A 16420-nucleotide genomic window follows, 5' to 3' on the forward strand; every position below is an offset into this window, starting at 1 on the left:
GGCGGCGTCTGAACATTCGGCATTGAAGCGGATGCCGGCGTCTGAACATTCGGCATTGAAGCTGATGGCGGCGTCGTGGCAGGGTGCATCATCGCGGGGGATGTCTGCATGGGAGACGGATGCTGCTGTGTGTAGGCAAAGAACTGTCGCTGAAACGCCTCCATCTGAGCTTGTTGTGCGGCCAACGCTGCTTGTAGCTCGCTAATCACTGGATCTGGAACGCGCGTCGATGAAGAACCTGAGGACGAGCTGTCGTCCTGAGCCTGAGCCAAGAGATACGAGGATCTCGGGATCGAGGGACCTATCCCGACATACCAATCTCAACGTTGCCCGAGAACAGTATCCATCGCAAACTGCTCCGCCTGGTCTATGTCAAACATTTGGCCTGACTCCGCTGCTTGTCGCTGCATATCCTCGACTTGAGTCATAATTCGCGCCTTCAAACATATGTTAAAAAAATTATTAAGATTATCGAAACTTGATTATTAAGTAATTAACACAAGTAACTTACAAATGCTTGTTGCGCCCAAGCTGTCGTCCAATTGCCTTGATCGTCTTGATGTTTTTTCTCCCACGTGTTTAACGCCGAGGCCAAAGTCCCATCTTCCCTACTCTGCAGTTCTTATGAAAATATGAGTAATGTATTTATTGCAAAAAAAATTACAAAATTAGAATAAACTTACGTTCAAATGTCGATGAGCCAAAAAAGAAATCGACCCTTGTGTGGACTTCGTTTTCTTGTTCTTGGAATTGTCTCTGTTGCGAGTAGACTTTTTCTGCACATATTAAATTGCGTTATAATTCGATTTCATAGAAGATAACATAATTTTTAGAATTATACATTACCTTCCAATCGTCAGTTGCGAACTCCTCTATCACCTTCTCCCAATCGTCTTTTTGATATCCTTTTGGGATTTCTTTCTTGGCGACATTCATTTGCCCACAATATTTTCCTAAGAAAGTCCCTGATAATCTAGACTTTTGGTTGCGCCTCATACGCTTTGCATCGCGAATGATAGTCTGGTCAATCTGATGACGATAGCAATCCGCCGGAAGCAGCTCATCGGTCTCATCATCCTTGTACACGAAAGTGTACTCGGAATGAAGTGCGCTCAGAATATTGCCCAACATCTGGGGCGTCACTTCGTTCCAATCACAAAGTGTGACCGGGATATGGACTTTCACCAAAGCGCCGACGCGGTTGTTGAATACTCCTACCTTTTTTATTGTTTTTCTTACGTCCTGGTAGAAAGTTTGGTTGATTGGGTCGTACCTAACAACTTTCGCACCGGGTACCCCATGCGCTGCTTTTGCCGAAGTAGACCCGGTTGTTGGTCCCCTTGTTTTCTTAGGACCTTGGGAACCCGGTGTCTCTAGCGGAGACTCATCTCCACCTGCTCCTGAACGGTGTAGCGGAGACTCATCTCCACCTGCTCCACCTGCATCTGACATCCTGTAAGATGTGAACAATATTAGTAAATAAATATTAGTTTTATGTTTAAAAAAAACGTGGACGGCACCACGGATTTTATTATTAACAAACCTCGCATATGGCGGAGGAAAACCGTGGTTACATTATATAGTAAATAAACATACAAAAAAGATATTAATCATTCATCATCATCTATGCCTATAATGTTAATATCATCTTCTATATCGACATCAACATCTTCTCCCTCAAAAACGACATGTCTCTCATTTTCATCATCGTCTTCTTCATCATCGTCAACGACAGTCACTAACTCAGCTTCATCGATTTCGTGTCGATGATTCAAACGCTCGATGTTTGACAACTCTATAGTCAATGGGATCGAGGCTGAGTTGGAGGGGTCAACTTCAGGAATGTCCCAAATCCCTCGATGATTGCATTCCTGGACGATTTCCCAGTCGCCGCCTTTAATAAGATCTTCGATGTAAAAAACTTGTTTCACTTGAGTCGCGAGTACGTACGGCTCCTCTTTAAACCACTGTTTCGCAGTATAAGCACTCGTTTCTCCAGTAGTCTTATCAGTGTGCACTAGTCGGTTTGCATGATACTTGTCACCGTACCAAATGCATTTGAACAATACAACACTACAGTTATGCCTATAGTTCACGACGATGACGTCTTCCATTCGACCATAGTAAGTGAAATCATCCACAAGTACACATACACCGCTATTTTGAGTGACTCGTTGATTATCGCGACGACGAGTGATGAACTTCACGCCATTTACAAAGCAGCTCGGATATTGATAGGCGACTTGAAGGGAACCGATAGAAAGCGAATAGAGCTCGTCAGACACATCAGAACCACTAGCTTTCATATAAAAAATTTGATTACGAAAGAAAGCATTGATTAGCAGTTGTGCGTTTATCAAAAAATTGCATTGATATTGTGTTATTACCTTCTTCTCAAACCAAATTTTGAACCTCTTTCTATGCTCCGCTTCAATATCGCGAACTCCGGATTCGCTCAAGAGATCCAAATGCTCGCTGTTATTAAAAACATTACTTCAATAGCAATATATAAAAAAGAATGAATTGAAACACATTCCCAACGATAACTTACGTCAAATATGGATCCACTTCAGGACAGTTGGTATAGATGTACCACTCCGCGTTCTCTTTCTGTTCATCGTCTAATACTATCGGTTTCATCATCCCATAAGGCACACACATCTCGGATCGAAAAACAGAGAGCTCTTGCACTTGAACTTCATCTACACTTTTTTTATCTTCAAGATACCTTGCAACGAACGTCAGAGCTTCTTCTACAACATAAGCTTCCGCAATAGAGCCTTCTGGTCTAGCTCTATTTTTGACAAAATGTTTTAATGTCCCAAGGTATCTCTCAAATGGGTACATCCACCGCATATGCACCGGGCCGCCATACAACGCTTCATCTGGTAGATGAATCGCCACGTGAATCATGATCGTGAAAAAAGCTGGTGGAAATATCATCTCAAGCTTACACAAGATCTCGATGATAGACTCTTGCGCATTTTCAAGATCTTCTACTCTCAAGGTTCTCAAACTTATCAGCTTGAAAAAGTTGCAAAGCTCGGAGATCGTCTGATGTATTTCTTTTGGCACAAAAGGACGAATACCAACAGCCAACAACCTCTGCAAGATCACGTGGCAATCATGCGACTTCAAACCTGTGAGTTTTCCATCAGCAGTCACATTTTTCTTCAAATTCCCAGCAACCCCATCTGGAAATTTGACAGATTGGAGGAACTCGGTAAATCGCTGCCTCTGAACAAGGGTTAAGGTGTAAGATGCTCGCGGTTTGTACCACGAATCCCCTTGTTTTTTCAAGTGGAGAGCGGTCTTGATGCCCAAGTCCATCAAATCAAACCTCGCCTTATCTGTGTCGTAGTTCTTCTTTTCAAAGCTGAGCAAGGTTCCGAGAAGATTCTCGCACACGTTCTTCTCTATGTGCATGAAGTCCATGTTATGCTTCAACTCCAAATCTGACCAGTACGACAACTCGTAAAAGATGCTTTTCTTGGCCCAATTTAGTTCGCACTCGGCTCGCTTTCGTTTTCTGCCCACAGAGCCAGCATGTTTGCCAGTTGTCGTGCAAGAGACACTAGCCAACTGAGCGAGTATGTCTTGCGGAGTCAACTTCTCGGGTTTACTGCGTTTCTCGTGGCGATCCTTGTAGTGATCGGTGCTTTTTCTCAATCGGTGACGCATACGCAAGAATCGACGATGGTCGTAGTAGACGATCCTGTTTCTGACTTTCAAAGACGGCGTGTCAAGGTTGCACGTCGGGCAAGCGAGATACCCTTGGCCACTCCATCCCGATAAATAGGATCGAGCTGGAAAATCGTTAATCGTCCAAAGTAGCGCGGCACGCAATCGAAACACTTCATCGTTGGCGCCATCTCGAACGCGGAATCCGGTCTCCCACAGTTCTTTCAACTCTTCGACAATTGGCTGCAAAAACACGTCCATGTCCTTTCCTGGTGAGTGAGGCCCCGGGATCAAAAGCGTCAGCATCAAGTACTCTTTCTTCATGCATAACCAAGGCGGCAAGTTGTACGCAGTTAGTACCACAGGCCACATGCTGTACGATAAACTCATTTCTCCGAACGGATTGAATCCATCCGCAGCTAGTCCAAGCCGCACGTTTCGAGGCTCTGCAGCAAAGCCTGGGTATCTCTCGTCCAGGTTTTTCCACGTCGTACCATCCGCAGGATGTCGTAGAACACCTACTTCCCTGACGCGATCTCTTTCGTGCCACTGCATCAAAAGCGACGTGTGTCGAGACGCGTACAACCGCTTCAATCGATCTTTCAGGGGAAAATATCGCAAAATCTTTTGCGGTATCATTTTCCCAGTTGGCTTCCATCTGCTCTCGTTGCATACTGGGCACACGTCGACTTCCGCGAGTTCTTTTCGAAATAGGACACAATCGTTAATACACGCATCGATCATCTCGTATCCCATGCCAAAACGCTTCAGCTTCGCCTTTGCCTCGTAATGCTTCTCCGGAATTCGATTACCAGCTGGATGAGACTTCTTCAAGAGCTGCAAGAGTTCTGTAAACGACTTGTTCGTCCAATGGTTCGTGACTTTGAGGTGCATCAACGAAACCAAGAACGACAAAGAAGAAAACTCTTTGCATCCAGGGTACAATTCTGCTTCCAACTCGGCGAAGAGGTCTTCCACTTGCTCCTCTGCACGCACCTCGCTCTGGGTCGGCTCCGTAGCATCGTCGAAATCCTCGTGATCCCTGATATCCTCCACAGCACCGTGCAATCCTCCTATTCCTCTCTGATCTGTTCCTCCTATGGAATCTTCTTCATGAGGAAGGATGGCACGCTCGAGCTCGCCGTGATGATACCATTTTGTGTAGCCTGGGGTAAACCCCTTGTTCAGCAAATGGTTCCTGACAACCCCGATGTCGTGCCATCTCACGTTGTTACAAGGTTTGCAAGGACACCGATATATGCCATTTTCGTTAGGGAATCTTCTTGCAGCGCGAATAAACTCGTTAACACCGGTTTTGTACTGCAATGTCACCCGATTATTCTCCGTGATCCAATCTCTACTTGGATTGGACATTTCGCTGAATGAGAGCGAGAAATGAAAGTTTGGAAGAGTTATTGATAAAGGACGACGGAGAACACAATGAAAGAGAGATTATGAATTCTATGTTAATTATTTTGAGCTCGGATTGAATAAGTTGGGAGTTTTTAAACTAATTCATTCGAAACTCTACCGAAATTTCGGCAGAGTTTCCCCTATTATACTGACAAACCAAAAACCTGCAAAATTATTTAAAAACGTACACAAACCATCCAGAACTATCCTATAAATTATCTCAGCCCTAAACCGAACCTCCGTGGTTCGATCACAACATTTATAAATGAAAAATCGAAATAAACAAAATATCACAAACTATCAAAACATGTCACAAACTATTTTTCTTATTTAAACTTACAATTTCATTTCATGTTAAATCAAATGAAACTAATCACAAATTCATTAACTTCATTTTAACTTAAACTTCATTTTAACTTAAACTTCATTTTATACTAAACATGTCACAAAACATCAAAACATGTCACAAAACACAAATAAAACTTAGATTTAACCTAAAGTAATCAAATTATTAAACATGTGACATTATCAATTACATTTACTAATCAATTTCAAAGTAGCATGTTACAATTACAATTTTAATTTCATTAAATAATTTTAAACTAAACAACCTATTCATGTAATTATTAGACTAATTACAATTCCTAATTGATAAATTACAATAAATCAAAACTAATTAAAACAAAACAAATTTAAACTAAACACACTAACCTATACTATATCACAAACTATGTCAAAAAACACTAACCTATACTATATCAAATTAATACTAATTAAGCTACACATATATATACAAATTAATTCCTAACACATAAACTTAATCTAATTAAAATTACAACATATACAATATACAATATATATTTACACATATACAAATTAATTCCTAACACATAAACTTAATCTAATTAATTCTTAACAACATATACAAATTACAATATATATTTACACATATACAATATACAATAAACAATAAATTAAATCTATACAATATATATTTACATATAATATATAAACTAATATATAATACCTAAACAGAAAAAAAATATACTAACCTGGAGGCTGTGAGCGCACGGTGAGGCAGAGAGAGAGCGAGGCAGAGAGCGAGCGAGGCAGAGAGGCAGAGAGGGGTTGAGCGAGGCGGAGAAGACGGCGGAGCGCGGCGGAGCTACAGCGGCGCAGTGCGTCGGAGGCAGCGGCCGGGGCCGGGGCTGAGCGCACGACTAATTGAGAGAGAGAGAGAGCGAGGCAGAGAGAGAGTTTAAACATTGAGAGAGAGAGAGAGCGAGGCAGAGAGGGAGCGAGGCAGAGAGAATCGTACCTGACGGCGGAGCGCGTCGGTGAGTCGGTGAGAGCGTTCCTGACGGCGGAGCGCGTCGGAGTGCGGCGGAGGTGGTGCGCGCGGCTTGGTGGAGGAGCTGCTGGCCGAGCGCAACCGAGAAGGAGAAGAGAGAGAGAGAAGCGGCGGCGGAGCACGGCGGAGGGTGTGGAGCGCGCGCGGCTGAGTTACAGAGGCCGGAGAGAGGTTTTTTTTTTTAAAATGGGCGGCGTCAACTGGTGACGCAAGTGAGGCAGAGAGAGAGAAGCAGCGGAGGTGGTGGACAGGGCGGAGCGCGGCGGAGGTGGCAGAGAGAGAGAGAGGTTTTTTTTTCTGTTTGGAGCGGCGGTTTCGAAATGAGGAAGACGAAGTGCAGGCGATTTTGTTTTATAGAAAAACCTAACTTTCAGGTGCGACTAGTCGCACCTGAAAGACTTATCAGGTGCGACTAGTCGCACCTGAAAGACTTATCAGGTGCGACTAGTCGCACCTGATAATAACAAAAATTCCAGAATGCCACGTCAATCTTGAATGAAATAATGAGGGGGGAGAGTTGGCCCGCTTAAAATTTTGAAACTATCAGGTGCGACTCTGTCGCACCGGATAGTTTTTGAAACTATCAGGTGCGACTGGTCGCACCTGATACTCAAAAGCAAACAACAAATTTAGCGAAACTTTTATCACTTCGGGTTGACAATCCGGTGCGACAAGTCGCACCCGAAATCCATTTAGATGCGACTTTTAGGTGCGACTAGTCGCACCTGATAGTCATGCGCATCAGAAAACCAAATTTGTAGTAGTGGGAAACAAATTTGCTTCTAGAAGCAAGTGTATTTTCGGCCAAGAGAGAGCAAATTAAATGAGGAAACAAATCCAAGGCCTTAATTGGCTCATGTTGGACGTCCATATAGGTGAGAAAAGAGAAAAGGAAACTACCTTTTGAAGGTAATCCCTCCCCTATAAATAGAGGCCTCATTCTCATTGTTTCATTCATCCCAAAGTTTTAGAGATTGAGAGCTTCTCTCTATAGACTTGGCCGATCCTCTCTCTCTCTCTCTCTCTTCAATTCGTTTTATTGTTTTGGCACCTAGGTCCTCATTTGACCTAGAGTTTAGCTCTGCGACTTCAAGACTCGTTGTTAAGTCGTAGTGTTTAAAAGTGCCCACTCACAAATTCCTTTTCTCTCGAGTGATTTAATGATAGAAACTTTCGTGGTTGCTCGAGGTGCCGAGGAAAGAAAGAGGGACGTGCTGCGAGGGGAGACGAGCGTTGCAACTTTCTACGAGCTTCTCAAAGAGCAAGCTTCAAGAAAGGTTAGTAAACTTCTATACTCATAATAGTTTTTAATTACATGTACTTGCTCTTTTGTCTAGGTTAGTAAAATATGTTTTTACTTGTAAAAGAAAATTTTTAAAATTCCGCCGCTTACCGAAGCGTTAATTATTTTCTTAAACCCTAGATCCATTCCAACAAATGGTATCAGAGCTATGGTCAAATATTAGCATGTACATGTTTTTAAAATTATGAGCTTGAAAATCGTTTTCGAAAGTTTACTAATTTTGTGACAAGTTAGAATTGTTATCTTAGATTTTTTTAATTTATTGCTCTTGCCTTTAAATTAAAAATCATGTTGATTTTCTAGGAGTTTGGGATGTTTTTAAAACACATTAGAATCAGTTCTAAAAGTTTTTAATTTTTTATATTGAAAAACGTGTTTTAAAGGTTTGAGAGTTTTCGAGTAAAATTTTGTAACTAGTTTTGTAGTCTTACTAGTTTTATATTTTTACTTGAATCGTTTTATGCTTGTTGTTATTTCTTTTATGCCTTGTTATTACTTTGCTAATAAAACACAAATAAAAGCTTTAACAACCTTCATAAAACGTTCCGTTACACTCGATTCTTTTTCGCACCTAAAAAGGACCAAGCTTTAATTATTTCTTTTTCTTCGAGCTGGAGTAAACCCGCAGTAAAAGTGGAATAACTCTCTGCTCAGAAATTTAAATTTTATGATTTTAGAATCAAATTAAATCTCTGTCTTTCCTCTGTCCAATGCCACCGGTTTCAGGTCAAAAGGACATCGGAGCCGCCAGTTATGGCTATTTTACTCCGAGGTGCGCGGCTGTTCCGAAACTCCAGTTTTTTAGAAATCCGGATTTTCAAACCCCACTACCATGAGTTATAGAACTCTAATGAGAAAATTTTCTTGAGCAAAAATGTTTTTCATATGATTATAAAAATGATGTGTATGATTAAAATGTTTTGATTTTTGAAAAGTTTAATTGAAATTGAGTTTTTACAAAACTAGTTTGAATTTTGAAAAACCGTTTTCACTTTCAAACTTGAAAATATTTTGTCATCCAAATCAAATAAATTTTCAAAATGTTTTCAAAACTATATCTATATCACATATGTTCAAAATCTATATGCTCTTGAAAATTTGAGTGGGAGGTCTCCTTGTAGACAAGCCGAAAAATAAAAAGATGTGTAATCTCAAACTTTCAAGTGTTCGAGTGAGTTGAAGTTCACACTTCCCTCATGCACTTTCCCGAAATAGAAAATAGGAAAAGATCGAGTATGTACCTTGTGCCTTTATGCACTAATACTACTCTGAACATGTCGATCTAGGATTCTCTTCTAGTTGTCCGCTTTGTCGCTCTCTAACTAGGAAATCTGTTTCCGAACTTATAAGAGTCGATGAACCAACTCCAAAAACTAAGTGGGAGGGTTATACTTGTTGTTTGTAACCCACGATCTCCAACACTAATGAAAAGTGCAAGTGTCGCCGGACTAAGAGTCACCCTCGTGGCCCTCTCTTAAATGAGAGTACTCAAGGGCGCTTTGCACTGATCATTGCTCAATGAGCTAAATCCGAAAGTGAGACAATGAGACAAGTCCTCCCCTCGACGGATTGTTTTTCAAAGTCAATCTTTTGGACTAAGTGGTTGGTTACACACTTAGACTCAATCCCTAGTAATCCTCCCTCGAGGCCCTGCGAAAGGATGTGAGTGATCAAACCAATTTACAAGGTGGCTAGTCAAAATAGATGTATTGACATCTTGGCTTAGCATTAATGATGTGTCATTTACTTATAAAAGGAGATTTTTTGCGGCCTTCTCTTGAGGGAGTAAATTATCGTTTGGTTTATAACGCCTTTGGATTTTATAAAAGTCTTAATAAAACTTAAATCCTAAACTAAAGACTAATCATAAACTTGTTTAAACTTATATAGGCAATATGTCTCTCCAACTTCTCTCAATCATCCTTTCCTCGAACAAACTCGAAACCAAAAACTACGTAGACATAACCTCGACATAATAGTTACCGTTAACAAGCACAAATGGGTACTCACCAACCCGTGTCCTCCTCTGACGAATGATGATTCGACTCAAGAGGACAATGACGCCTTAGCGGCCTGGCTTCGATCCGATGAGATTGTGAGGTGCTATATCTTAGCATCTATGAACAATATGCTGAAAATGCAACATCGTGACATCGAGACTGCCACTGACATGCTCTACAATCTCCTTGAGATGTTTGGAGGGCAAAGGCGTCAAATAAGGCTACAAGCAGTCCGACAGTTTATGAACTGTCATATGAAGGCTAGGACTCCTGTTGGAGACTTCATGATGCTGATCATTAGTTATCTGTGTAAAATGGAAATCCTAAGATCTGACATTGATGGGAAGAATGTCATAGATATGATCTTAGAAACTCTCCCCGCATCTCTTGATACCTCCAAGATGAACCACTCCATAAACAAGCTAGAGTATACTGTTACCAAGCTTATGATGGAACTTCACATTGCTGTAGGTCTCACTAAGAGAAAGAGGAATCAAGGAGAGGCACATGCTACTGAGCACAAAGCCTCCGCCTCTGGAACTAAGAAGAGACCTCACAAGGCCCCAATAAAAGGAACTGTCCTGCCTATCTCAAAGCAAAGGAACATAGTATTGTACTAGTTACCGAAGCATGCTTAGTAGATGATAATGTATCAACGTGGATTCTTGACTCTGCTGCTACTAACCATATTTGTTGTTCCTTGAATGGTTTCAAGAAAACCAAAAGCTTAGAGGAAGGCGAGTTCTGTTTTAAATGGGGTGATGGGAGCCTGGTGTCTGCGAAGGCTGTGGGATCCGTGACGCTGTCTTTTGAAGACCGCACTTTAAACTTGAATAATGTTTATTTTGATCCTACCGTTGGGAAGAACTTAATATCCGTTGCTCGTCTTCTTGAGCAAGATTATTGTTTAAAGTTTATAAAGAATGGAATTCGTATTTCTTTTTCTAATTCTTTTGTCACTGATGCATGTATGAAGAATGGTCTTTTTTACATCTATCCCACTCAACCTTCTCTTTTAGACACCGAAATAGATCTAATTAGGGAGCCAAAGAGGATCAAACTTTCTGAATCCTCCGATCTAACAAAATCAACATACCTATGGCACTTAAGACTTGGTCATATCAGTCTAGATAGGATTAAGAGACTTGTGAGGGACGGTCCACTCCAAGCCTCTGCAATAGGTTCACTACCTACTTGTGAATCCTGCATAGAAGGAAAAATGACTAAGCGACCTTTCTCTGATAAGGGTCGAAGAGCCACTGAGTTGCTGGAACTAGTACATTCTGATGTATGTGGTCCGCTCAACCAACATGCACGTGGAGGATACGAATACTTCGTTACCTTCACCGATGATTACTCACGATATGGGTTTGTCTATTTGCTCAAACACAAATCCGAGACCTTTAACGTATTTAAGGTCTTTAGGGCTTTAGTGGAAAAGCAAACTGGCAAAGTGATCAAAACCCTTCGATCTGATCGAGGTGGTGAGTATATGTCTCGAGAGTTCGATGACTTTCTTAAAGAAGAAGGTATCGCTTCTCAGCTTACCGCACCTGGCACGCCTCAACAAAACGGAGTGTCAGAGAGAAGAAACCGAACTCTTATGGAGATGGTTAGATCAATGATGAGTTACTCATCACTCCCTCTTTCCTTTTGGGGATATGCCCTTGAAACAGCCGCCTATATTCTGAACCAAGTTCCGTCCAAAACGGTTCCTGGTACTCCTTATGAACGATGGACTGGTCGTAAAATGAATCTTGGCCGCATCCGAATTTGGGTTGCCCTGCACACGTGCTGAGGCAAAAGACTAGCAAGTTGGCTAGTAGGTCAGAATTGTGCCTGTTTGTAGGATATCCAAAGGAAACCAAGGGTTTCATCTTCTATAGTCCTGAGGACGATAAGACTTTCGTTAGCACAAATGCTCGTTTCCTCGATGAGGACTTTATGAAGGATGCGAAACCTAGAAGCAAAATTGTGCTTGAAGAAAAGTTGGGTGAGGAAGCTTCTACCTCATCTGTAAGAACTGTTCTTACCCCAACTGAAACACAACCTAACTCATCAGAATCTCGTCAAGTAGTACTTAGACGTAGTGGGAGGGCTACTCAAAAGCCTGACAGGTACATGTCTTATGGAGACTCTCTTGTAGCCGTCTCTGACATGGATGATCCTGTTTCCTATAGCCAAGCGATGGCTTGTTCTGAATCAAACCTTTGGCTTGACGCCATGAAAGTTGAAATGCACTCGATGTATGTCAACAATGTCTAGAAACTTGTAGACCTTCCTGAAGGGATTAAACCCGTAGGGTGTAAGTGGATATACAAGAAGAAAATGGGTCCTGATGGGAACGTCGAGACGTTCAAAGCACGACTTGTGGCGAAGGGTTATACCCAACAAGAAGGGATTGACTATGAAGAAACCTTCTCGCCAGTCGCGATGCTTAAATCCATCCGCATACTCCTATCCATAGCTGCAGCTCTCGACTATGAGATCTGGCAAATGGATGTCAAGACAGCCTTTCTGAATGGCAATCTTAACGAGCGCATTTACATGGCTCAACCAGACGGTTTCGTAGATAAAGGTCAAGAGACCAAGGTTTGTGAGTTGCTTAAATCCATTTATGGACTAAAGCAAGCATCTAGGTCATGGAATATTAGATTCGATGAAACTGTAAAGAGCTTCGGCTTTGAACAGTCAATAGATGAGCCTTGTGTTTACAAGTTAATACACGAAGGCAAAGTTGTGTTTCTAGTACTATATGTCGATGATATACTACTCATTGGTAATGACGTGGGTAAGTTATCTGAGGTTAAGGTCTGGCTGGCAAAGCAATTCGATATGAAGGATCTAGGAGAAGCCGCGTACATTCTGGGAATCCAAATCTTTCGAGATAGGAAAAACCGGACCCTGTCGCTCTCTCAAGCATCTTATATTGATAAGGTGATGGATCGCTTCTCGATGCAAGACTCCAAGAAGGGCCAAACACCCTTTAGGCATGGAGTTTCACTCTCTAAGGACCAGTCTCCCAAGTCTGCACAAGAGATTGAAGACATGAGGAAAATTCCTTACGCCTCTGCCGTAGGAAGCCTCATGTATGCTATGCTTTGCACTAGACCTGACATCTGTTTCGCCGTTGGCGTAGTTAGCCGTTTCCAATCCAACCCTGGACCCGAGCATTGGATTGCTGTTAAGCATGTTCTTAAGTATCTTCGAAGAACTAGGAACTTGATGCTTACATACTCAGGTACTGACCTGACTATGACGGGATATACCGACTCCGATTTTCAAGCGGATAAGGATTCCAGGAAATCCACTTCGGGATCTGTGTTCATCCTTAATGGTGGAGCTGTTGTGTGGAGAAGTATTAAGCAATCTTGCATTGCTGACTCCACAATGGAAGCAGAAAATGTGGCCGCTTGTAAAGCATCCAAAGAGGCTGTATGGCTTAGAAAATTCCTTAAGTATTTGGAAGTTGTTCCAAACGTCGACGAGCCCATAACCCTTTATTGTGATAATAGTAGGGCTGTCGCTAACTCAAAGGAACCTCGAAGCCATAAGCGCTCTAAACATATTGAGAGGAAATACCATTTGATTCGAGAGATCGCGCAACGCGGAGACGTGGAGGTGAAGTAGATCTCTGGCAGATCTATTCACCAAGGCCCTAGCGAACATGGTCTTCGACCAACTTCGAGAGGGATTAGGCATGTAGGACTACTCACATCTTCTTTGAGTCAAGTGGGAGTTTGTTGTCAATGGTGCCCACAAGAAGAGTAGTAGTGTCTATTTTTGTACATTTGATGTCATATAGTCTTACGAAGACTCTTGCTTGTAATTGCTTATTCATTAATACAAAGTTGAAACGTTCATTCATTCTTTGATTGTTTGAAGCTTTATGATAAAACCTTAGTCTTTTAGTCCATAAACAAACTTAACAACTTACGAAGAGACAAATGTAGATTTGCATGAACAAACTCTTCGTAGTTTGCTTAAAACGATATATTCGCAATCTTAGGGTCAAAGGACTATTGACCTCAGTACGATTGTTAGAAGAATCTATGATGTCTGGTTATGAGGCATTGAGAGTTGGAGACTCTATAGTTCTTCTAGGTATCTTCCGAAGGTACTGAATTGACCAGTGCACTTCTAGAGACAAGATAAGAACAAACCATTTAAACTCTTATGTCTCGAAGTCACTACGTATGAATTGCATCATGCTTACCTTAATCCTGAAATGAGACATGCCATTTCACAGCTTAGTATTCTCATTTGAGAAAGTCAGAGTTCGGACTCACTATGTGATTCCGAACAGGGCCTATTGGTGAAATACTAAGTTGTGAGAATGTCATGAGTAACTTTGTGAAGTTCTCATAGATATGGAATTCATGTACAAGATTGCTGAAATGCAATGTATGTCACCTCATGCTTTGTTCCTTGGAGTGTGAATAAATGAACTGGCCAGTGTCCAAATTGAGTCCTGACTCTTTTGGATGAAACAATGTGACTTGTTAGCTCCTCGTCAATACATTGTTTCTAACTTATTCACAAGCGACAAAGGAGTTGAGGAAATAACAGCTAGAAGGGTAAAATGGTAATTTAGTAAATCCCGACTAGCTGATGACATTCATGAAGGGTAAACATAGATAATATTCAGTTGATCCGCTCATCATAATTAGATCGAATTCTTGAGTAGAAAATAAATTCATTTGAACCGAGAGATTTTCAGTGTCAACTCTTTAGTGTAGTCAGTTGGCATTAAGCTAAACTTGGAAAAGGTTTGTGAACTTTTGAGTCCAAGTGTTTAGCTCAAGCTTTGTTCATTTGGGTCCATGACGTCACTGTCACGAATCACATCGAGTAGGAATAGTTAAACTGAAAGCTAAGTCAAAACAAGAACGAGACAATTTTACGAAAATTGTCAAAATGGTATTTTTGTCTTTTTGGACATAGGACGAAAAGAATGTCAATAAATATTTTTTGACATTGTCATATGATGACAAATGAAATAAATATTACTCAGCCATATTAGTGTAATTGGGCCTTGAAGATTAATTTCATTTCATAGAATTTTACTTGAAAATTCTTAGTGGGCTTTTCTTATGTTGTCATGAACAAATGAAGAAACATCTAGAAGGTCCTTCTAGAAGCCTTATTTTCGTCCAACCCAATGAAAAGAGAGGCTAAATTTCGTGCATGCCATGGTATGAAAGAGAGATTATTTTGTGCATTAATGTATGAAGATACTTGCCAAAAGAAAAAGAGGAAACAAATTTGCTTCTAGAAGCAAGTGTATTTTCGGCCAAGAGAGAGCAAATTAAATGAGGAAACAAATCCAAGGCCTTAATTGGCTCATGTTGGACGTCCATATAGGTGAGAAAAGAGAAAAGGAAACTACCTTTTGAAGGTAATCCCTCCCCTATAAATAGAGGCCTCATTCTCATTGTTTCATTCATCCCAAAGTTTTAGAGATTGAGAGCTTCTCTCTCTAGACTTGGCCGATCCTCTCTCTCTCTCTCTCTCTCTCTCTCTCTCTTCAATTTCGTTTTATTGTTATGGCACCTAGGTCCTCATTTGACCTAGAGTTTAGCTCTGCGACTTCAAGACTCGTTCTTTAGTCGTAGTGTTTAAAAGTGCTCGCTCACTAATTCCTTTTCTCTCGAGTGATTTAGTGATAGAAACTTTCGTGGGTGCTCGAGGTGCCGAGGAAAGAAAGAGGTACGTGCTACGAGGGGAGACGAGCGTTGCAACTTTCTAAGAGCTTCTCAAAGATCAAGCTTCAAGAAAGGTTAGTAAACTTCTATACTCATAATAGTTTTTAATTACATGTACTTGCTCTTTTGTCTAGGTTAGTAAAATATGTTTTTACTTGTAAAATAAAATTTTTAAAATTCCGCCGCTTACCGAAGCGTTAATTATTTTCTTAAACCCTAGATCCATTCCAACAGCTATCGCCATTAAATTTATGCCTGAACTTACCCGACCTATGGTCGTTTCGTTTCAATAATGTAATTTTCTTTTTCCTAAAAAGGCCGAGTGCCAAGGCAAGATGTAAAAACTTCCTCATTGCAATAAAAGTTGTTCTACCCATTGTAACGTACTATTGTATACCTTCAACACAAGAGTTTCTTGGTCTTCGTCTCACAAACACAAGAAACTTGAGGGGCTAATGGGGAACAATACCCAATGAAACCCTCAAAAGTAAAAAACAAAAATATAACAACGTCTCAAGGGGTTGATGGTTAGGCCGGATGTCCCAAAGAGAAATAACCTCGACTCCTTGAGATGAGTTCACTCCTTGAGTGGAGTTCAAAGTCCACGAGTCGACTAACTACTCCTCGTGCCGACTCTACATGACTCCTCGAGTTGAGTTCTAAGTCCACTAGTCGACTAACCACTCCTCGTACCGACTCTACACGACTCCTCGAGTTGAGTTCACTCTTCGAGTTGAGGTCCGAGTCCACGAGACGACTGATAAGCCCTCGTGCCGACTCTACACACGACTCTTTCAAGATCAGTTCACTCCTCGAGTTGAGTTCTGAGTCCACGAGTCGACCAACTATTCCTCGTGCCGACTCTACATGACTCCTCGAGTTGAGTTCACTCCTCGAGTTAAGGTCCGAGTCCACGAGTCGACTGATAAGTCCTCATGCCGACTCTACGCATGACTCCTCGAGTTGA

At 41.4% G+C, this 16420-nt stretch overlaps 1 protein-coding gene across 1 annotated transcript; it reads right to left on the reverse strand.

Annotated features, from left to right (window-relative positions):
• Positions 1–320: 320 nt before the first annotated feature.
• Positions 321–936, reverse strand: LOC149395132 (uncharacterized). The gene is made up of 4 exons (XM_089614228.1): positions 847–936; positions 684–776; positions 512–613; positions 321–437 (listed from the first exon to the last, which is right to left on the reverse strand). Exons 1-4 carry the CDS (start codon positions 934–936, stop codon positions 321–323), a joined length of 402 nt encoding a protein of 133 aa, XP_089470354.1.
• Positions 937–16420: the final 15484 nt, after the last annotated feature.

The sequence above is a fragment of the Urtica dioica genome, chromosome 5 (genome assembly GCF_054948205.1).
Source record: "Urtica dioica subsp. dioica isolate 48M chromosome 5, U.dioica_male_clone48M_v1_H2, whole genome shotgun sequence".
Lineage (NCBI taxonomy): Eukaryota > Viridiplantae > Streptophyta > Magnoliopsida > Rosales > Urticaceae > Urtica > Urtica dioica.